The 23,513-nt window shown below is 53.9% G+C and overlaps 1 protein-coding gene across 18 annotated transcripts in view; it reads right to left on the bottom strand.

The window, feature by feature from the left end:
* Positions 1–23,513, bottom strand: part of MICAL3 (microtubule associated monooxygenase, calponin and LIM domain containing 3) — a 233,279-nt gene that overhangs the window by 43,052 nt on the left and 166,714 nt on the right. For 17 of the 18 annotated variants that reach the window (XM_073007048.1, XM_073007064.1, XM_073007049.1 and 14 more), the window contains 2 exons: positions 10,459–10,654; positions 178–428 (listed from right to left, as the gene is read on the bottom strand). In XM_073007048.1, coding sequence (XP_072863149.1) covers positions 178–428; positions 10,459–10,654 — 447 coding nt within the window. The remainder of the gene's footprint in view (positions 1–177; positions 429–10,458; positions 10,655–23,513) is intronic. The other variant, XM_073007053.1, reaches the window with a different exon arrangement.

The following is a 23,513-nucleotide window of genomic DNA, read 5'->3' as shown; positions in this document are numbered from 1 at the left end:
TCAACGCCACAGTGTCCTTCCCTCTGCCCCCCATGATTAAGGTCGGGAGGGGTGGCCCCTGGGCTGTGCAGGAGGCACGTCCGTGTGACGTCAGCCCCAGAAACCTCTTACACTCACGCATGAAACAGATCACCTTGGGAGACAGGACAGGGTTAGGAGCACAGATTTTGTTCTGACCTTCACTGGACTCTTCCTCCTCCTCGTCATAGTCCTCCTCCTCCTCCTCTTCATATTCTTCCTCCTCCTCCTCCTCTTCATTCCCAGGCCCAAAGCTCTTCGAGGCCTCTAGCTCCTCTTCACTTTTCCCTTTCAGAAGCGCATGGATCCGCACGGCCTCCTTCCACGGAACACCACCCAGGTCAGAGGGGGGCAGGCGAGGCTCCTCCTCCTCCTCCTCGTCCTCCTCCTCCATCTCAGACTCCGAACTACTGTGAGGAAATAACCACACGGCCAGAGTGAGGGAATGAAGAAAAACAGAAGGGGAAAGGGAAGGACCACCGTCAGAAGCAATGCGTCCCAGGCACAGCAGCGGCTGAGCAGGCGGAGAGAGACGGGAGGGCAGAGAGAGCGACATCAGCAGGACAGGGTACCCGGGCATGAGGAGCCACCTACCCAAGCCCAACTAAGGGGACATAGGGAAGAATGTCTCCTGCTCATAGACCTCGCGCGCTTCTCCTCAGGTGGATGGGTGGGGAGGGGACCACCGAGGGCTGCCTGTGGGTCTGGCCCAACCTCCGCCCGCGGAGGGGAGCGTGCAGAACTGGGAGAGCAGCTCCTTAGGGAGCCCATGGAAGTTCCTGACTGCAACGGCTCAAACTCATGGCACAGCCCCATCCCTTAGGGTGCTTCAACCAGCTAACACTGAGATCGCTAGTTTAAGTTTCACAGGGCCTTGAGGGCACAAGCAGGGCAGTGGACTCCTTCTGGTATAAACCCATGACACTGGGAATCGAGAATGGTGGTCCTGGCCTGCTGTCTAGTTACAGGAACTCAATTCTGTGTGACTGCGGCCTGTCAGAAGCCTCTCAGGAGAGCTGTGGGTGTGGTGGGGGAAGCGGGGCCCAGAAAGGCCTGGACTGAACCAGCTGATGATCAAGGTCCGTGTGCCGGGGTGGGGCGACAGATTCCATTTCCTGGCACTCCTCAGAACCCACCACGTGCCAATCCCTGAGCAGGACATTGTGGGGACACACAGGGAAATGACGGCAAAGGCACCGCTCACTGCAAAGCCACAGGACAGAGATGACAGGGAAAGGGTGGGGACAAACCTCTAACCCCAGGGCCGTCGCTGCTGCACTGCCAAGCATTCCCCTCGCAGCTGCAGGCAAGCGTGGCTGACATAGGAAGCTGCACCCCCGTGAGAACGCACACGCCCCAACGCACACTACCCCAACCGTAGCTCCTCACTCTGGCCACCCTCCTGCAGCGGTGTACGCCACTCCTGCAGCGGTGTACCCCACTCCTGCCCTGTGGAAGGAGGCAGGACAGGAACAACACCGGGTTCTCTGCAACCTGCGGGGCTCCAATACACGCAAAACCCCCAACACTGCTGCATAAATGGAGATGTTTCTGAGTGTTTCGTGGTCTGATAATTCCCAAAGCATCTTTTTCAGGAGAGGCCTTGCCTGCAGTGAGAGGCCGGGGGCAATCGGCTTTCACGTTAAAGTCACAGCCTGACCTCTGACCCAACAAAACTCAAGAAGCATCAGGCACGAGGGGGCCTCTGCCCTGACCTCCTGCGAGGGTGTGTCCTTTCTCTGCCCAGGCAGGCTCTTCCACAGCCCGCTTGTGTGTGAGAGGGCGAACCAGCGAATACGCCACGATGAGCACTGAGGGGCACTGCCAGGGCGACCACTGCCAGGTGAAGAAGCTCGCCTTGTCCAAAGAGAGCACCCCAACCCTTGTCTTGGCTTCAAGAAGGTAACCCAGACATGCCTGGGATGCCCTGTCTATGGGGCTGTCACTGTTTGCCAGGGGCCTCAGGTCATGTTGCATAGTCTAGTAATGTGATTAGGATGAGGCTTTGGGTCGCACGGCATCCAGTGACCTGGAGACTGAGATCAACCATGTGGACAATCAATCAACCAATCATTGCCTATGTCATAAAAACCCCAAACACAGAGTCTCAGTATTCCTCAGGTGAGCAATACTCCTGGCGTATTATTACACATCGATAGCGAGAGAGTACGGCTGTCCTGGCCCCACAGTGAGCACAACGGAAACTGAGTCTGGTTCCTTCCTGGACTCACCCTACGTACTTCTTCCCTTGGCTCACTGACATCTGTGCCCTTTCCCTGTAACAAACCATAACCATGAGGACAACAGCTTTCAGTGAGTTCTGCGAGTTCTAGCAAACCGTCAAACCTGCGGGTGATTCTGGGAGACTCCGGAACTCGCCACTGGGGTCAGAAGTGGGGCAGTCTTGTGGGCCGTATTCCCTCTTTCCAGTTGGCCGACTCCTCACTGTGCTGCACCAGCTCTGCTACTGGCTGGCTGCGGGACTGTGAGTTGATTATCTGTGCTCTCTGAGTTTGCTCATTCATTCACTTGGCGAACATTTCTGAGCACCTCCGGCTCAGCCAGTGGACACAGGAATATGCCACGAGGAGCTCAGGGTAGTGAACTGGCTTCACTCGTTCATTTACCTGAATAAAACTTACTCAATTATCTTCCCCTTACAACGCACTTGCTAGACACTGCAGGGAACACAAAGGTGACACAGAAAAGACTCTTATGCTCAGCTGGGCCCGACAGCTCCCGTCTGTGATCCCGGCACTGCGGGAGGCTGAGGCGGGTGGATCATTTGAGCTCAGGAGTTTGAGACCATCCTGGGCAACCACGGGTACACCCCATCTCTACAAAAAATAAAGATACAAATAAAATAAAAATAACAAAAGCTCCTTATTCTCAAAGGGAGGAAAGGTGCACGCACAGCATGCTAAAGCGTAGCAGAACACAAGCACAGGGGGCGGAGGGGCGGGAGGAGAAGTCTAAAGTGGGCGAACCTAAGAATCTGGGCCATGGAAAACCCAGCATCTGTATTTTGATTATTTTCGGCATTACTTTTACTGGTATTCGTTTGCCTTACGTTGGTGTTTTCATTATTTTCTTATTAATGAACACAATACACAACTTAGTGCATGTCATTTAACACTGTCTGAACACAAAGCAAGGCTCAGGATGCATCTATGCTCATCTCAAATCTTCGCTGGGCCAAGGGCAGGCCCCGGTTCCTCCTTCCCAGCTGAGCAGCCGGGGCCTATGCAAGGCGGCCCAGCAGTTGGCAGCAGGGCAGGGCCGCACTGCAGTTCACTGGGAGGGGCCTCAGTGCAGGCCTGTCCTCACCCTGCACCACGTTGTGAGGACAGCTGCACAGGCACAATGTGGGCACTGAAGAAATGTCCCAAGATGAGGCCAGTGAGGCCAGCCCACAGCCGTTAGTGTGGCATCAGCTGGTTCCACAACAGCTCAAGGACCACGGGAACACAGAAGACAGCAGAAAGCAACGCTCACCTCCGCACCAGCGGCAAACCCAGCCCGCCTCCCAGAGACTTTGGCGCTTGCTTCTGCAGCCCCCAGACAGGCCACCCTCTCTTCGGGAAGGACACAGAGGAACCCGGCGGGGGTTTCCAACTCCTTTCCAGTCCATCATTTTTTTTTTGAGACGAGTCTCGCTCTGTCGCCCAGGCTGGAGTGCAGTGGCCGGATCTCGGCTCACTGTAAGCTCCGCCTCCCGGGTTCACGCCATTCTCCTGCCTCAGCCTCCCGAGTAGCTGGGACTACAGGCGCCCGCCACCTCGCCCGGCTAGTTTTTTTGTATTTTTTAGTAGAGACGGGGTTTCACCGCGTCAGCCAGGATGGTCTCGATCTCCTGACCTCATGATCCGCCCGTCTCGGCCTCCCAAAGTGCTGGGATTACAGGCTTGAGCCACCGTGCCCGGCTCAGTCCATCATTTTCAAAGGACTGGGGCAGTCTCTGGGTCTGCCCAGGTCCTGCAAGTCACACACAAGATTCACAGTGTGAATTCAGTGCCTTGAGGGTCCGAGCACCTGCGTCTCTGGAGGGAGGGGGCAGAGGAGGGAGGAACCTGGAGGGAGGGGGCAGAGCAGGGAGGAACCTGGAGGGAGGGGCAGAGGAGGGAGGAACCTGGAGAGAGGGGCAGAGGAGGGAGGAACCTGGAGGGAGAGGCAGAGGAGGAAGAAACTTGGAGGGAGGGGCAGAGGAGGAAGGAACCAGGAGGGAAGGGGCAAACAAGGGAGGAATCTGGAGGGAGAGGGCAGATGAGGGAGGAACCTGCAGTGCGGCCGACCTTAGCCTGGAAACTTCTTCAGCACAGAAGATCACTATACCAGAAACAAATGCAACACAGACAACCAACTTCACCCTCCCTCTGGGGAGAGGGTGACTTTTCAGAACACAGTCTCCCAGGAGAGACGGGGTCAGAAGATCTAGTCATCAGGATCACCTTTCCCACCTCACAGGATCTGTTTTGGCACTGTTGACAACATATTGCCCTGCGAGACTGCTTGAATCGAGTCTGCCTCCCCCAGGGCCACACTCTCTCCAAGGGCAGGTGCCGGGTCCCCACTGTCCTCCTCACAGGGCCAAGCGTGGCCAGGACAGCAGGAATGTGCCAGGGGCTGCAGTGAAAGCCAGGGCAGGCTTACGCTACTTTCAGAGGCGTCAGAGGTTGCACTCCGACTGTCCCCTGAAAAAGCCTCCATCAGAAGGTGCTGCCTGTTCCAGTTAGAAGAGTGTCCAGCAAAATCCTTCCCTGCCTCAGTTTATACCCAGCTACTCAACTCAAAGCACCTGCTCTGAATTTCCCCCCAGCTGTCTTCTCACTGAGACACTGGCAGACCTAGCATGGGAAAGAAATCCAACGGGCACACCCACTTGATTCTAAACAGACAAGGTTAGACCTGCTTGATGTGCTCTGCAGTCCTCTGCATGTCAAGAGGGGTAGATCAGAGGATGACAGTGATTGACGGAGGGCAGCCCTGACCGTGCGCCCGCGACACAAGCTGCTTTCCCTGGGTAGCTCATTTAATCACACAAATGCTGTAGGTCCCGGGGCTGCTCTGCTTTTATAAATGATGAGACTGAAGCCTAAGGAAGTCGGGTCATTTGCATAAGAAGTTGGGATTCCCACCAGGGCCCACACGGTGTCACACTGTGCCTTCCTGGGTGGTTCTCCCGGAACCCAAGCGTTCCCAGTCAGTAGCCTTTGTCAGAGTGACAAGACCAGGAAGAAGGTCTCGATCAAGCTCCCGACTGCCTGGATGCAACCTGAGAAGTGCAGACCAGGAATTCAAGCAGACCCTACCACGAATGAACAGGCTGTTGCCAGGAACCACTTGAAGTTCCTGGGTGGTTTTCAAAGGGCAATGGGGAACCATGGTTTTCACTTTTGAATTAACCCACTCGTAATCAGAGGGACTTGGCAATCCTCTGTCCTGTTGGGCTGTGCCCCTGGGTTCCCTTCCCTGACAACCGTGCAAACATTCTAATGCTGAGCAGGTGGCTGGAGAAGATGGACATCATGCGGCAAGCTTCACCCGGTGGAAATGTAATCCACGCTAAAACTAGCATCCTGCTCAGCAATGGCTCAGGAACTGCCTCTGCAGGAAAAGTGGGTGAGGCGGGAGGGAGAGAACAGGCAGAAATCCCCACTTATTCACGGCCAGCCTTCTCTCACTTGCGGGTTATTCTGACAGAGAGCAACGCGTGCCATCTACTTTCCTGTGACCTCGCCTATCTCATCAGAAAACATACCTGTGTGTGCTAGCCCTCCTGACTTCTCCCCAGAGCCAAGAATGTGGAAATGCTGAAGATCTTCAGCACACGGGCACTGCACCAGCTGCCTTTGCTGCCTGGGGCAAATTCTTCCAGAAAGGAAGGCAATCATGGAAAAACACCACTAACATCACAAAGCTAGCTCTCCCCGGGCTTTGGCCAACTGACCTTTCCAGTGAAAACAAAGGTGCTATTTCCAGGGTCTCCTCCAGGAGACAGGCCCCACCTTGACTGCAAGGTAGAGGCATGAATCAGATTAGGCCTGGGCCAAGGGTCTGTGACAAGGTTTAGGATTTATAGGTGCTTGTGTGACTAAACCATGAATCGATTATGAGACTCACCTGGGGGATCTGTTAGACACTGACATTCCTGGCCTCCACCCCAAACCCACTGAATTAGATACTCCAGGGAGGCCCTAGAAATTACTTTTGTTTTTCTTTTGTTTTGTTTTTGAGCCAGAGTCTCACTCTGTCACCCAGGCAGTGAACTCCTGGGCTCCAGCGATCCTCTCGCTTCAGCCTCCTGAGGAGCTGGGACCACAGGAGTGTACCACCACGCTGGCTAATTTGTAGAGACTGGATCTTGCTGTGTTGCCCAGTCTGGTCTTGAACCTCTGGACACAAGTAATCCTCCTGCCTCGGCCTCCCAAAGTGCTGGGATTATGGGTGTGAGCCACCATGCCTGGCTGCAATTTTATTTTTAACCAAGCATCCCAGGTGATGTTATCATTAGAGAAATTTAGAAAAATTAAAGAGGTGTTCCTCAAATTGTGGTCTTCGGACCACAGCGTCACCTGGGAACTTTTTAGAACTAAAAATTCTGGGGCTTTACCCCAGAGGCACTGAATCAGAAACTCAGCCCAACGTGTTGTGCTTTCATCACAAGCCCTGGGTGACTCTGGCATGGGAAAGCTTGGTTACCAACGTTCTCGGACAGGGTGAGTTTGAGCCAAGCCCAAGTCCGGGCATTAACCCCCTGTTTAAGAAAACCAATACAAGACCGCCTGGCCCTGCCCCTCCCAGTGAGGGAGACCTGTGCTGCACCAGGAGAGGAACAGCAGCAGTAACTCTGGGCATCGGCCTTTGTCCGTGCTTCATATGACTTAATCCTCAAAACAAACCTATCAAGTGCAGCACCTTTGCAGATGAGGAAACTGAGGCATGGAGACGTTGAGTAAATTGCCAACAGCTAGCAGGTGGCAGAGCTGGACTTCAAATCCAGGCTTTGACTCCAAAGTCAGGTTCTGAAACATCACGCTGCTGTCCCCTGCAGCAGAGGCCAGAGTTAAGAGTTCCACTAAACTTGTGAAATGAGAGTTCCTTGGCTGGAATGGTTAATGCCTTAAAATGATACCATTTCTCATCTTCCAGTCTGACATTTCAGCAAGGAAGGATGAGGGCTGGAAGGGCACCCAACTCTGTGCTTGGTGTTGTAGGGAAGACAGAGAAAAAACACCACACACTTCCCGTCCTGTGTCCTACGGCCACCCAGGGAAGTAAGACATTTATAGCTCCTTCCCTGGGGTGCTTTTTTTTTTTTTTTTTTTTTTGAGACAGGGTCTTGCTCTATCTCGCAGACTGGAGTGCAATGGCATGATCCTGGCTCACTGTAACCTCTGCCTCCCAGGTTCAAGTGATTCTCCTGCCTCAGCCTCCTGAGCAGCTGGAACTACAGGCAGGTAGGCAGGTCCAGATAATTTTTGTTTTTGAAGAGACGGGATTTCATCCTGTTACCCAGCCTGGTCTCAAACTCCTGGGCTCAGGTGATCTGCCTGCTTCGGCCTCCCCAGAGTACTGGGATTACAGGCATGAGCCACTGCACCAGCTCGGGCTCTTCACTTTTTTTTTTTTGAGATGGAGTCTCGCTCTGTCGCCCAGGCTGGAGTGCAGTGGCACAATCTTGGCTGACTGCAACCTCCACCTCCCAAGTTCAGGTGATTCTCCTGCCTCAGCCTCCCAAGTAGCTGGGATTACAGGTGTGTGCCGGCACACCTGGCAAGTTTTTGTATTTTTAGTAGAGATGGGGTTTCAACGGGGTTTCACCATGTTGACCAGGCTGGTCTTGAACTCCTGACTTCTGGTAATCTGCCCACCTCAGCCTCCCACAGTGCTGGGATTACAGGCATGAGCCACTGCATCTAGCTGGGCTCTTCACATTTTTTTTTTTTTTTTTAGATGCAGTTTCGCTCGTGTTGCCTAGGCTGGAGTTTGATGGCACGATCTCAGCTCACTGCAGCCTCTGCCTCCTGGGTTCCAGTGATTCTCCTCCCTCAGCCTCCCGAGTAGCTGGGATTACAGGCGACGGCCACCACACCAGGCTAATTTTTTGTATTTTTAGAAAAGACGGGGTTTCACCACGTTGGCCAGGCTGGTCTCGAACTTTTGGCCTCAAGTGATCCACCTGCCTCAGCCTCCCAAAGTGCTGGGATTCCAGGCGTGAGCCACCACCCAGCTCTTCACTTTTAAGAGACTATTTTTCATTCTGTATAGCACTGAATGCTAATTTTAATTTTTTTTTTTTTTTTGAGATGGAGTCTCACCGTCTCCCAGACTGGAGTGCAATGGTGCGATCTCAGATCACTGCAACCTCCGCCTCCTGGGTTCAAGTGATTCTCTTGTGTGAGCCACTGTGCCTGGCCTTTATTTTAATTTTTAATTTTAATTTTAATTTTTTTTTTTTGAGATGGAGATTCGCTCTGTCACACAGGCTGGAGTGCAGTGGTGCAGAGGCGTGATCTTGGCTCACTGTAACCTTTACCTCCCAGGTTCAAGCAATTCTGGTGCCTCAGCCTCCCAAGTAGCTGGGATTACAGGTGTGTACCACCATGCCCAGCTAATTTTTGTATTTTTATTAGAGACAGGGTTTCAATATGTTGGCCAGGCTGGTCTTGAACTCCTGACCTCAAGTGATGGGCCCACCTCGGCCTCCCAAAATGCTGGGATTACAGGCATGAGCCACAGTGCCTAGCCTGAATGCTAGTTTTAAAATCTTTTTTTTAACTTGAATCTGAGTAAGATGGGGACATGTATTGCCTTGCGTAGATGCTGACTGGCTTCCTGTTTTCTGTGCTGCCCTCCTATCATACCTGCTATAAATGCCAGGGGTTAGCCTTTCTGGAATGTCCTTGCTACATTACATGAACTTGCTGCCCCACTGCCTCTCACAGTTTATAAATTACAGTGGAGAAAATGGCACTGAAGCACACTCAGCCCAAGGTCAAGCCAGTAGCTCTGCTCAAGGGTTTCTAAATGCGTTTTGACACACGCATCTCTCACCATTACTGCAGGGCCAGTGAAGAGAGAGTGTGGGCTCCCCCTCATCTGGGCACAGTGAGGACGGTGGGGCCTCTGTGGGTGCCCTGGATAGAGAAGCAGAGTTCTAGATGAGGATGCGTCATCGGTGACAGCTTTGGAACTGCAGACGCCAAGGCAGAGGCTGCCCCTGGCATGCATGGAGGAGCCGTCTGGGAGGCAGCCCAAGAACGAGTCAGAGGGTGTCTGATACGAGGGCTGAGGTGGTGGGTGCAGCTGAAAGCAGCTTGGCCCAGCAAACACCTTCTGGAAAGCATTCTTGGACCTTAAAAAAAAAAAACTGCTCTGCTCTCCTTAACCCCACATGTTCCCTTCATCGTGGCTAAATCAAGGTGCCTAGTGTGTGATTCAAACGCTCTCCAAGGCGACTTGGGGCCTCCGCCCCTCCGGGCTGCAGCCTGAGGTCGTATCCTGAAGCCCTGTAGGACACTGGCCCCCCTTTTGGTTCTTGGCTCTTGTGATCATCTGTTAATTGGCTGAGCACTTTGAAGCCTTCTCCGCTGACACTGGGAGCCCTGGGGTGCAGGGCAGCAGATACAGGGAGTCCTGGAATTAAAGCACGCACATCCCCAAAGGCGTCACCCAGCTGGAAGTGATTATAGCTCAGGAACTGCCTAAGCATGCATCCACTAGTGCTGCACGTGACCCCTGGGGCACAAATTTTCAGTCCCTTTCTTTACCTACAGGAGAAAAAAAGATGCCTGGGGAGATGGGCTAGCCTCCCTCAAGACGGCCCGGTGCAGTGCGCTGGCGCTGGCGGCTGAATCACCCGGTCGGTCTCTCCCCGAGTGCCCATCCTTCCCTCTGCTGAATCTGTAAATAACTGGGGGGCGGAGCCTGCTACTTCCCTTCCCAGTGACAAACTTGGAGCTGGGGACATGTCAGGTCCTCAAGGAATAAATACTTCCTGAATCTCTGAATTGAGTCTGATGGAGGAGTCCTCACTGACTGCAAGATGAGGCCAAGAACCTAAAAGGGACTGGGGAGAATGGACTGTGGGCAGCAGGGAAGATAGCAGGCCTCCTGGGCTGGCACCTGGGAAGCCTGAGTTGGAATCTCGGCTCCAGTCTCTGTGACCCCAGCTGTGGTCACTGTCAGCGTCTTGGTTACTTTATGGGGCTCCTGTGAGGAGGACCCAGTGAGGCCACTGTGCAGAGTCACCTGCAAGGCCTCCGTGAGCCAAGTGCTGCTCTCAACAGTCAGGGCATGGACTCACTCTCCCCGCGCGCCAATTCCGTGAGGAGGCAACTACGTGATCTCCCTTCACGGACAGGAAACTGAGGCACGCAGAGGTGAGGAGGCTGTTAGGGCCGTGTGGCGGTTGGGCACCCTGCAGCCCTGCGCGCTGACCTGCTGGCGACGTCCTCCTCGGCGCCCGTGTCCAGCACGCTGCTCAGGTTGTGCTCGGCCTGAGTCTCCTCGGGCACCTCCTGCAGCGCCTCGGCCTGCCTCAGGGAAAGGCGGTAGTTCTCCAGCTCAATCCGCTCTGGGGTGCCCCTCAGCCGCTTGGCGATGCTGGGCTCCTCCAGGCCGTTCACGCCTGAACCTGCAGGACAAGCACAGAAGCACCGCACTGAGCTCCAACCACAGACGGGGCGTGGGGGTGGGGGCTGACACCCAGGCTGCGGGCCCTCCTGCCAGGACGTGCGGCAGGCCGAAGGCCAGAGCATTCGCGGAGTTGCCACAGGCCAGAAGCGGACCCTGGCACGAGAGTGGGAATTTCGCTATGTAGGAGGAAGGAAAGCGGCCCCATCTGCCCTCCAGGCCAGGCCGTTCTCTCTCCTTCATCACCCTGAACCCCGGCCCCAGAGGGGAGACACAGTCTCCCCGCAAGGGTGACTGGTGGTGAGGGGTGTGGGACAGACCGCAGGCAGCCAGGAGCCAGGTGCCCCTGAAGCAGCCTTGCCTGAGAAGGGCATCCCCAGTGCAGCCTGCCCCAGGGATCCAGGCCCCCACCAGGTTCAAGCCCCCCTACAGCCTGCCCCAGGGATCCAGGCCCCCACCAGGTTCACGCCCCACCACAGCCTGCCCCAGGGATCCAGGCCCCCACCAGGTTCACGCCCCACCACAGCCTGCCCCAGGGATCCAGGCCCCCACCAGGTTCACGCCCCACCACAGCCTGCCCCAGGGATCCAGGCCCCCACCAGGTTCACGCCCCCCCCACAGCCTGCTCCAGGGATCCATGCCCCCACCAGGTTCACGCCCCCCCACAGCCTGCCCCAGGGATCCAGGCCCCCACCAGGTTCACGCCCCCCCACAGCCTGCCCCAGGGATCCAGGCCCCCACCAGGTTCACGCCCCCCCACAGCCTGCCCCAGGGATCCAGGCCCCCACCAGGTTCACGCCCCCCCACAGCCTGCTCCAGGGATCCAGGCCCCCACCAGGTTCACGCCCCCCCACAGCCTGCCCCAGGGATCCAGGCTCCCACCAGGTTCACGCCCCCCCCACCCCACAGCCTGCCCCAGGGATCCAGGCCCCTACCAGGTTCACAACCTCCCCACGGCCTGCCCCAGGGATCCAGGCCCCCACCAGGTTCACACCCACCTGACAGCCTGCCCCAGGGATCCAGGCCCCCACCAGGTTCACACCCCACCACAGCCTGCCCCAGGGATCCAGGCCCCCACCAGGTGCGTCCCCCACTGTGGCCTGCCCGGGGATCCAAGTCCCCACCAGGTACGTGCCCCGCCACTGGGGCGGCCCGGCCAGCTGCCTGCAGAACGTCTCACACTGCGGATCTGTCTCCTCACGGTTAGATAAGGTACTTTCTGTTTCATAAGGCCACGTGGGTGATGCTGCCCCTACTGCAGCACCGCTGCTCAGAGGAAGGACACCAGGCCTGACCGCTCACGGAGGTGGCGCCCAGGCCTCTCTCCAACGCACAGGCACACTTCCCCATCAGTCCTCCGTGGGTGATGCCCAGAAGCCACGGGGTGCCCTGGCTGCGTCCTTTCACCCTGTGGTTTCAGCATCATTGGCGACCTCGGCCTGAGTCCTTTGTGCGCACGGGGGTCACACCAGGTGATTTTAAAATCCCATCACTCTGGCTGGGCACAGTGGCTCACGCCTGCAATCCCAGTATTTTGGGAGGCTAAGATGGACGGATCACAAGGTCAGGAGACTGAAACCATCCTAGCTAACAGGGTGAAACCCCGTCTCTACTAAAAATACAAAAAATGAGCTAGGCCTGGTGGCGGGCACCTGCAGTCCCAGCACTTTGGGAGGCCGAGGCAGGCAGATCACGAGGTCAGGAGATCAAGGCCATCCTGGCTAAAATGGAGAGACCCCGTCTCTACTAAAAATACAAAAAATTGGCCGGGCGCGGTGGCTCAAGCCTGTAATCCCAGCACTTTGGGAGGCCGAGACGGGCGGATCACGAGGTCAGGAGATTGAGACCATCCTGGCTAACACGGTGAAACCCCGTCTCTACTAAAAAAGTACAAAAAACTAGCTGGGCGAGGTGGCGGCGCCTGTAGTCCCAGCTACTCGGGAGGCTGAGGCAGGAGAATGGCGTAAACCCGGGAGGCGGAGCTTGCGGTGAGCAGAGATCCGGCCACTGCACTCCAGCCTGGGTGACAGAGCCAGACTCCGTCTCAAAAAAAAAAAAAAAAAAAAAAAAAAAAAAAAAAAAAATTAGCCAGGCGTGGTGGTGGGTGCCTGTAGTTCCAGCTACTTGGGAGGTTGAGGCAGGAGAATGGCGTGAACCTGGGAGGTGGAGCTTGCAGTGAGCCAAGATGGTGCCAAGATGGTCTTGATCTGTATTAGCCAAGATGGTCTCGATCTCCTGACCTCGTGATCTGCCTGCCTCGACCTCCCAAAGTGCTGGGATTACAGGCATGAGCCACCGTGTCCGGCCTATTTTTTTGTTTTTTAGTAGAGACGGGGTTTCACTGTCTTAGCCAGGATGGTCTCTATCTCCCGACCTCGTGATCCACTCACCTCGGCCTCCCAAAGTACTGGATTACAGGCGTGAGCCACCGCGCCCAGCCTAATTTTTGGTATTTTTAGTAGAGACAGGGTTTCACCGTGTTAGCCAGGATGGTCTCGATCTCCTGACCTCGTGATCCACCTGCCTTGGCTTCTCAAAGTGCTGGGATTACAGGTGTGAGCCACCGTGCCCAGACATGTTACGAGACCTTTAAGGATGCAGAGAAGGGGCAGAGGTGCCGGAGGGAGCAGGTCATGACTGGCCTGGCATCCTGGCTGGGCAGGTTACCGATTCCTACAACATTCTAAGCTCTAGGAGACAACGCTGGGTTTTGGCATGCCACATCATACAAGCCAGTGTTGAGAGACAGGTGGTCCATCAGGCAAAAACCGGCTAAAGGAAAGCAGCGGGTGATTTAGCAATTTTTGTGACAGGCTGTGCGTGAAGTGTTTTCTGAAGGCCTGCACTTCTGTCGTGTGCAGTGTTTGAAGGTCTTTGTGGCAGCCTCAGAAAGAGCTTTTAATGAACCCTGGTAGTCACAGGATAAGGTCTTGGCACATCTGTTGGAATTACTGGCATCCTCCAGCAAATAGCATCTTTCAAATTTACTAGAGAATCTTTACTAGAAAAGCAAGATCCAGTGGCGTATTTATATACAGATTCAGGTAATGGTGTGATGAAGGGGCAAAACACGAATACCTGGGTTCACTGGTGCCCTGTACCCGTGCCCACCTGTTTGAGCCTTTGGCTCCTTGGTGGGGGTCTTTTCTAAACATCACTGCTCCATTCTCCAACACTGAGCTCAGGGCACAAAAAGAATATGCTATGATGCTGGGCTAGGGCATCTGGAAGGTGAGGAAATGTGCACTACAGGTAATGCAGAAAAGAGGAAGAGAGCAACCCTGACACATCCGGCCTCAAGTTTCTCCAGACCTGCCCTCCCAGGCCCTGGGAGAGCAAAGGCCCTAACTGCACCAGCTCCTCATCCCCAAATACCAGTCTTCCCATCCTTCCTTCTCATCAAAATCCACAGCCTCCCCATCACGAAGGGGAGAGGCCTGAGGATACCCTGACTGCGGCGCCATTCGATTCTTTCCATCATTTATTTTTGACAACTGCCACTCAACGGAAAGCAGATGAGAAAGGGAGATCAAGCAACTACCCAAGAATCAGCTTTCTGGGAATTCCATAAACACGGAATAAAAAGGGATATTTCTTTCAGATGGGAGAAGAAAAACAGGGTAAGAACCATCACTTCCGGGAAACAAACAACTAACAGCCATCAATTCAGAAGGAAGCGATTTTACAGTAGAGTGAACAAACAGGAAGGAAGGAAAATGTCCAAGAGGTGTCTGTTTGGCGTGGGTAACTCATACTGTCTGGCAAGCATGCTACTAGGACCATGGAAAACAAAGCAGATTAAAACACTCTCTACTCTAAAAGAGCTGCAGGCTAGCTCCTGGGAGAGGGTCCTGTAGAAATCATTTCAGTCCAACGTGTCAAGTACCATGAGCGAGTATGCATGTGGTCCCAAGGGAGAACACAGAGAGGGTGAGTGAGCACGCCTAGTAGAGTCAAGAAAGGTGTTCCGGAGGCGTATGGAGTTAGCCGGCTGTAAGATAAATACATTCTGTGAGGCACCATCATTTGCAAATGAAGTAACGAGTTCACACAGCTAGTGGGCCCTGGAGCCAAGATCTGAACATGAGGAGGAAAGGCATCACTCAGGAGATCACCATGCTGTCCCTAGACTTACAACGAGAAGAAAAACCAGACACGTGTTCGCAACTGCCCTAGCCTTCCCCTTTGGACATCTTCACCACTGTCTCCTCCCCGCTGTAATTTTCCAGGTGAGGGACACAGCACTTCACGCAGGCTTCTTGGAGCAGAGAGTCTGGCATCTGGAATGACAGGCACTGAATCTTCCCACTGTTACTGCCCTGGAGATTCCGCAAACCCCGCAGACTGATGGCTTGTCAGGCAACGGCACGTGGCAGTCCAAGCCCAGGGCCGGGGCTCTGGAAGGGGAAATGCTGATTTAATCTGGGGCTTGGCTACAACCCACAAAAAAGAAACCAGAAGCTCTGGGAACCGTGCAAGTCCTTCACACGCCACTCCCCGGAGAAAGCCTGCGGAAACGCTGCGCAGGGGACGGCGGAAAAGGGGAGGTGCGAGGCCAGCTGCCTCTCCTGTGCCAGACCCACCAGGCCACTGAGCAGGTCCACACAGAGCTCCGGCTCACCCTGTGGCGAGACAGGGACACGGAGGCACACTGGCAGGCCAGAGGGAAGGTGGCACTCAGAGGACACTGGGCAAGGACCCCAAACTCACCAACTGCCAAAATATGCTCCACATTCCCAGCCCTTCATCTCAAAGTGCCATGAGAAATTAAAAAAAAAAAAAAAAACACAAACCACACGCACAAACAAATCAAAATAATCAGCATCCCGGATTCTCTGTCCTGAGGAAGGGGCTGTCTGTCCAATGAATCAGACGGTGATGAGAAACCAAGACAGTGAAAGCAGTAACAGTGGGGGCCTGGGCAGCGAAGACGGCCCTGTGACCTCCTCCCTCCTCAACTAACGGCAGAGCCCAGGAGGAGACAGCAGGAGTGCAGACGTCAAGAAGCGCTTTGCAAGGTGCTGGATTGCAAAGCCGAAGTCCACCCTGCCTGTCCGGCTAGCAGGCCCCACCCCCAGCCCTCTACCTCACATGCCTTAGTGCAGCAACAACCCAACAGCGACTTTCCAGACTTCCCAGCTCAATGCGGGATGAGAGATCCGCAATCATTTCCAAGGCCAAGTCTTCACTGGGTCAGGGCAGGCAGCTCTCAGGTCACCGGGAGGTCAATGACAGCCCCACACATACCACAAGGAAACAGCTCTCAGGATCCGGGCCACATCCTAAAGAGGAAGAAGGCTCTGGGCCTCACCTCAGGTTCTGTTTTGGAATATCACTGCCTGCATGAGCTCCATACATCATTCTGGAAGAAACGTTTCTCCTAACACGACAACCTGCTCTTGGCTGACGGGCAAGAGCTGGCAGGGAGCTTTATTTGCTTCCACCTGACTCCTGGAGAGGGGTCAGGATAGGCGGGTGCAGAGGATACGAAGAGGCGGGGTCTGCCCAGGGCCTCAGCAGGCAGTTCCTCTTCCTCCCCGCTGCCGTGGTGGCAAAGCCCCCGTACTCGGCAGGGCAGCTGCTGAGGGCACTTCAGGGGTCTGGGCCACCGAGAAGGGTGTCACATCGGAAATGAGGATGTCAAGGGCCTTTTCTGCCTCTTTCTGGCCTGTCTTGCCATTCCTTTTTCCTTTCCTTCTTTATAAGCTTGGGGAAGTCTGAATGGAATCCGAGTCTGACAAGGACTGAGGGAAAGGTGCTGTGTGCAGAGACTGACTCCCGTCCCGTTTCCCATGTCTGTAAGTAGGATGGCTGCAGGGGTTCATTCATCCCATCACTGATTCAACAAATGGTTCCTGACCGCCTGCTTCCAGCCAGACACCCTGCAGGTGCTCAGGCATGCCAGTGACACGGCAGACAAGATCCGTGCCCTGGGGCGGCCCACATTTGGATAGCATATGGGTGTCACCTGTCTGCTAAGAGAGGCTGATGACCACAGGGAGATAAAAGGGGCCGACTGTGGTCACCTTCCTGCAAGAATGGCGCTGGGATTTGAAATGACTCGTCCATTTGAGAAGTATGCTCCTGCCATTTTAAAATTCAGAGATTCTCCTTAAGCTAGCCCCTGTCACCCCTGCTGCTTCTACCAGGCGGTACTGGGTATTTTTGCTGTGACTTTGAAGAAAGATCAACTAACATCATTTCATCTCGGTTATTTCTCTTATTTATGTTTTTGTAGGAACAGGGTCTCACTATGCTGCCCAGGCTGGTCTTGAACTCCTTGTCTCAAACGATCCTCCCAGCTCGGCCTCCCAAGTAGCTGAGATTATAGGCATGAGCCACCACGCCCAGCCCAGCTAACGTCATTTCAGCTGCCTTCCCCACATGTCCACCCAAAGCGTTCCCTGCCCCGATCTTCTTGAAGTAAAGGAAGCACCAAGCCATGAACCCATTCTGAACTGCAAAGTCTCAGGGGAGATGTAAGGAAGAGAAACCTGAAGAGATGACCAGGTTGGCAGCATGAGTTTAAGTTCCCAAGTCTGCAGCAAAATTGGTCACAGTCATGTTCGTGCTGCCTGATCCACCGCTCTCAGAAACTCACAAAATCACCCTGTGAAAACGGGTGCCCTCTTCGCACAGAGCCCAGATCGTGGACAGGGCTGTAAGGGGGACCCATGCCTCCATCTGTTTGACCCCATTCAAGTTGTAAACAATACAGTCCCTACATTCCCCCACATGTCCTCACACACTGGGAAACAGGGATGAAACCACGCGAAGTGCGGCTGTTCTGAAACGTTCGGAACCATGTCTGCCCAGACATTTTCCTGTTTAGGGCCAGGCCTATGGAATGTACGAAGCTAAGAAGGACCCCACTGCCTTGATCTGGGTTGGTCAAAATACAGTGAAGAATCAGCTCAGATACTGGTTCGCTCCTATCTTGCTTTGAGCTGAAGTTCCCGCAGGAGATCCCATTGGCAACATGGGTGCCATCCTGACTCAGAAACCTAAAGTAGTGGGGTGGGTCACTATCTGCCTCGGGGGGACTTCACCGTTCCTCCGGTCAAGCTGCACGTCATCTGGTATCTGTGGGAGAAGGGCTCTAGCCTATTTTTAGGAGAAGTCACCCCCGGGGAGGAAAGATTCAGAGGGTTTGTTAAAGTGACCTTGCAGTGTACAAAAGGTCTTCCTGCGCTCATTCTCAGACACCTGCTGCCACCAACTTGGGCTTTTCTCCTCTGCTGCCCCAGTCACTTGCCTTGGCAGGCTGCTTGATGGGACTCCCGTTTTTGTCCCGTTGACAGCTATGTTCTCATTCCAGGAGGGCAAGCCCCAGAGCTGTGTGTGGAAAGCAAGTTTCTAAGCCACTGCTATGGCAGGGTGGTTTCTATCCTCACACGCTGCCTCCAACAAACAACTGTGGCTTCCTACTGGCAGGGAGCATGTGTTCACAAGAGTTCTCCAAGATCACATGACATGAGGTGTTTCCTGCTTGTGAAGCGGGCGATGAGGGAGAAGCAGCAGTGTTTGTTGAGCGACTGCCTGTGCCGGGCACAACGACGGGCAGGCTACACACGCGGCCTTGAACGTCACAAGATCCCACAAGTCCCTGTGATTACACTGAGGGTTCTGAGTCAGTGATGTTGAATAACATGTCCAAAGACTCACATGAGCCAGAGCCAAGGCTAACCCTAGTCTCTAACAGTCCTTTCACTCGATCATGCAGGAATTTGTTTTTGACACAGGGTCTCACTCTATTGTCCCAGCTGGAGTGCCCTGGTGCAATCATGGCTCATTGCAGCCTCGAAATCATGGGCTCAAGTGGTCCTCCCGTCTCAGCCTCCTGAGTAGCTGGGACTACAGGTGTGCACCATCACACCTAATTTTTGAATTTTTTTTAAGAAACAGGGTCTTGCTATGTTGCCCAAGCTGGTCTCAAACTCCTGGCCTCAAGTGATCCTCCTGCCCTGGCTTCCCAAAGTGTTGGGATTATGGTGTCAGCCACTGTGCCTGGCCCAGAATGGAATATATATATTTTTGAGAGGGAGTCTCACCCTGTCATCCAGGCTGGAGTGCAGTGGTACAATCTCGGCTCACTGCAACCTCCACCTACCAGGTTCAAGCAGTTCTCTTTCCTCAGCCACCCGAGTAGCTGGGATTACAGGTGCACGCCATCATGCCCAGATAATTTTTGTATTTTTAGTAGAGACGAGGTTTCACCATGTTGGTCAGGATGGTCTCAATCTCCTGACCTCAGGTGATTCATCCAGCTCGGCCTCCCAAAGTGCAGGGATTACAGGCGTGAGCCACCGTGCCTGGCCAAGTTAGTTTGTTACTGTTAGGATATTTTTACTGTTATTATTACATCATCTCCCAAGTGCCTTTTTGGCAGATGGAAATCCTGGCACGTATCAATGTATCTGGTCAAGGCAAAGAGGTTTCCTTTAAGCTATACACCCAATTCTCCAGTAACACACAACTCACCAGTGTGTCATGCAGCTCTACTGAAAACATATTTTTTGTGTGTTATACTATCTCACAGGTAAACCTTGACTTGATTCATAGCAGCTGGCCAGGCCATCCTTCCTGATGGCTGCCTCTTGGTGTTGGGAGGCTGTGGACATGTCTAAAGCACTGGAATTCAGCTGGGTCTCCTCTAAAATTGCACGAGTGCTGTGCTCTAGCTGTCTATCTTCCCTACCTGCCCACCCGGATGTAGCCGGGTAAGATCTCAGAAAGGGTAGTGGTTATGCACTGGGGTTTGAAATATTTTAACTCTTTGGTTCAAATATGTGGTTCATGAACCGGAGGTTCCCTACAGTTAAATAACAAGTAATCTGTCAAGTCAGTAATTGCAGGGGTGACCTCTCAAATCCTGAGGGGCAGGTGAAGACAGGAAGGATGGCTTCTTCCCTACTTCTGCCATCGTTACCTGATCCTGCTTCTGGCTCCACTTCGCACCCTCGAAGGGCTTTTACACGCATCTTTATTAGGGCATCCCTCCCCTTCTGTTCAGGTCTGAACGGACTCCAAAACCAGAGGCTCTGCTGGGGAGAGCGATTATTCTCATCATCTTTGTGTTCCTGAAGCCATCAGTGCAGCAGGGTAGGTAGTGCATAAAGTGTTTTGAGTAGGTGATCAGGCTGAAGAGTTCTAATCCTGTGTCTGAGCTTCGCTCCACTGTAATGTGGAGCACACTCTGGCCTTGGTTTCCTCATCCTAATGCAGGGACTTTATGACCACCATGCCTGTCAGGTCGCTTGGTGCTACGCAGGGCCCCAAGAACCAATGGGAGCTGCCACCTCATGGAAAGGGCAAGTCTACCGAGACAGCAACAGTTCTCACAGCACTCAAGAGAGAAATTCTGCTGAAGATGCCAATGGCACAGCGGGCGTCAGAGTTCTGAAAAGAGACTACCTCGAATGGCTTGATGTCCTGACACAAGCACTTGACTTCACGGTAGAGAGGAGTTCGGTTCTGGGAAGCAGCTTGCTCACCAGAAAGGGGCCCAGTGTTGACACGTGGCGGGGGAAGGGCAGAGGACGACACGGATCAGCACGAGCAAGTCCAGGCTGACGTGCTTTTCCCGAGACTCCGGGCTCTATTCCAACCCTCCCGTCCTCCAGAGCAGAGTGCCCCTGGCCCTCCCAGTCCAGAATGCCTCCAAAGCCAGCTCTGATGTGACCCTCCAGTGAGCAGCCGCACAGCCTCAGGCACGCTCAGTCTCCATCGCAGGATCCACAGAGACAAACCCACGTTCCAACAAAAGGCTCTCTCATAAATAGGTTCAGATGCCTTTCTTTCAGAGACATAAAATCACATATACATACTCCCTTGGCTAACTGCAGATGGATTTCTGAAAAGAAACGAAAGTTGCCTGCAGCAGTGTCCAAGGCTACCCTATGAAACATCTATCAGAGTCACACTTCTATTTTCACCTGTCAGAGGGCCACGGAGGCCAGTCTGGAAGAGAAACATCGATCACAGTCCACTTCTGTTTTCACCTGCCAGGGGATCACTGAGGCCAGCCTGGAAGAGAATCATTAGTGTCCAGGGATGGAGAGGCTCTTAACGAGAAGACAGACACTAAGAACAAAGGCTGACGGTGCAGGAGTGCACAGCCCAGGTTTGGGGCACTCTTTCTGCAGAATCAGCAGCAGCTGGGCAGCTGCAGGTCTATCATCACCCATAAAGCTCCCAATCACGCACTGATTCCAAAAGAGGAAATCAGGTACCCTCCTGTCCTCCAAATGGGCCACAGGGTAACACCGAGGCTCCTGGGTCTAACCAGCAACCCCAGACAAACCCTGGGACCACGCATAAACCCTTGCTCTGCCTAAGAGAAAGCTACCTGGCTCCCACTCACATTTCCGACTTTCAGGTTAGGAGCTGAAAATTTAGCTTAATGAAGGCCGCGCTTGGTGGCTCACGCCTGTTAATCCCAGCACTTTGGGAGGCTGAGGCGGGAGGATCACCTGAGGTTAGGAGTTTGAGACCAGCCTACCCGACATGATGAAACCCAGTTTCTACTAAAAATACAAAAATTAGCCGGGCGTGGTAGTATGTGACTGTAATCCCAGCTACTCAGGAGGCTGGGGCAGGAGAATTGCTTGAACCTGGGAGATGGAGGCTGCAGTGAGCCGAGATCACACCACTGCACTCCAGCCTAGGTGACAGAGCGAGACTCTGTCTCAAAAAAAAAAAAAAGGAGTATTTAGCTTAATGTAAATCCTGTGTAGGATTGTTTATGCTTTTGTTACTATAGTGAAGAGCCCCTAGGGTGTCATGGAATCAGGAGGTGCCTTCACATCCCATTCACGCAGGCTGAGGGAAAAAGCAATGCCAAATCTAGCCAAGCAGCCCACAGAGATTTCGCAGTGCTTCAAACAGCTGGCACCCAACGCAGGTCAACGCCCCCAGTCCGCTCTGCTGCAGCCTGGAGACAGCCAAGCTCACACCTCTTCTGCTTCCCCCACTTTCTGTTGGCTGAAGATACACCTCAATGAGCCACCTTGTCCTAACCCCACAGCAGGCACAGGCCAGAGAAGGAGACCTGTAAACAGCCAGTAGAAACCATTCTTTTTTTTTTTTTTTTTTTTTTTTGAGATGGAGTCTCGCTCTGTCGCCCAGACTGGAGTGCAGTGGCCGATCTCGGCTCACTGCAAGGTCCGCCTCCCGGGTTCCCGCCATTCTCCTGCCTCAGCCTCCCGAGTAGCTGGGACTACAGGCGCCCACCACCTCGCCCAGCTAGTTTTTCGTATCTTTTAGTAGAGACGGGGTTTCACCGTGTTAGCCGGGATGGTCTCGATCTCCCGACCTTGTGATCCGCCCATCTCGGCCTCCCAAAGTGCTGGGATTACAGGCTTGAGCCACTGTGCCCGGCCTAGAAACCATTCTAATTCACCCTCACTCCAATTCTTCCACCATTTCCTGGAATCCCTGCCAATGACAATCATATTTGATATTCTTGTAATGCTTTAAATAAACAAGTTTCATACCTCTTATGTGCTCTTCACAACAACTTGAGCAGACAGAGGAGCAGGCAGCATTTTTCTTCATTTAAAAATTTTATACGTGGTGAAACTGAGGCCCACAGAGGCAATGACGGCAGGCAGGACAGGTGGCAGAACTGAAACTCAAACTAACATCTTCCGTTTCAAGATCTGTGCTGATTCTACTGAGACCCAGCTCCATTCTCCGAGGCTGGGACCACCACCAAGGGGTGTGCCCATCCACTGGGGTACAGAAAACAACACAGGATCTCTGCTTTTATTTTGTAGGTCTGCCTTCTAAAATGATCTGCACCGTCTGTCCTACAGCATGCAGTCTTCATATGGGGTCCCGACGTGTTCCGAGGAAGCACAGCCACCGGGAAGTGTGTTCACGGTTCTGTGGAGGCTGACAGGTCTGGAGGCCTGGGCTGGGAGCTGGCAACACCGTTCTGGATCACGTTTCTGATTCTCACCGCCCTCTATCCTGATGGACTCCTCTATCCCACTCCCACTCCTCCCACAATATAACTGAGGCCAACAGCATGGCAAGGTCACGTCCTTTATTCTAACTGTAGTCTAGATCTGTGGTTCTCAACTGCGGTGATTTTTCCCCTGGGTCACCTGGCAATGCCTGGAGACATTTTCTATTGACACAGCTTGGGGAGGGGGTGCCACTGATGTCTGACGGGGAGAGGCCAGGGATATACCCGGCACACCACAAGGCACAGGAGAGCCCTCACAGCAAAGCAGGATCCAGCCCAAGACGTCCACAGTGCTGGGTTGGAGAAGCCCTGGCTTACAAGTTAGATCAAGTCACTTCTAATCTCTCAACAAACAGGCTGACCAACCAATTCTCCACACGCTCTGACTGTGGCTTGATCTGGGCAGCTGCATTCAGAGTGGTGAGCTCACGACCCTTCACCGTGGCTGCCAAGGTGCAATGCCTGACCAGCAGGAGTGCAGTACACGGAGGACCAACCGAGGACTGCCTGGTGAACAGGCAGCTCTGGGCTTGCCGTCCACAGAGAGGAAATCCACGACAGAGGTGCATGCTGTGACAAACGTGCTCCCTGCCACTCGCTGGGCACCTGCACCCCAAGTAGCTGCATGAGCCGCCCGAACTTCCCCTTGTCTCAAGGCACAACTCCACTGACGGAAGGCGACTCTGCTCCTTCCAGCAATGCCCCTGGAGGGCGCCTGCACATCCCCTACCCCTCCATCCATGTTTGTCATGTGTGTGAGGCCGCAGGAATTAAAGGAGACCACAGAGATGAATCTGATGGGCTTCTCGCCCTCTCACTCACTTCCTCCTGGCTGGATGCTAGAAGCCTCCGACAGAACGTTCTACTTGGACATTACAGCAGGATGCCT

The sequence above is a fragment of the Chlorocebus sabaeus genome, chromosome 19, assembly GCF_047675955.1.
Source record: "Chlorocebus sabaeus isolate Y175 chromosome 19, mChlSab1.0.hap1, whole genome shotgun sequence".
Classification (NCBI taxonomy): domain Eukaryota; kingdom Metazoa; phylum Chordata; class Mammalia; order Primates; family Cercopithecidae; genus Chlorocebus; species Chlorocebus sabaeus.
Note: the sequence above shows the minus strand (reverse complement) of the source record. Positions and strands in the feature narration are given on the sequence as shown.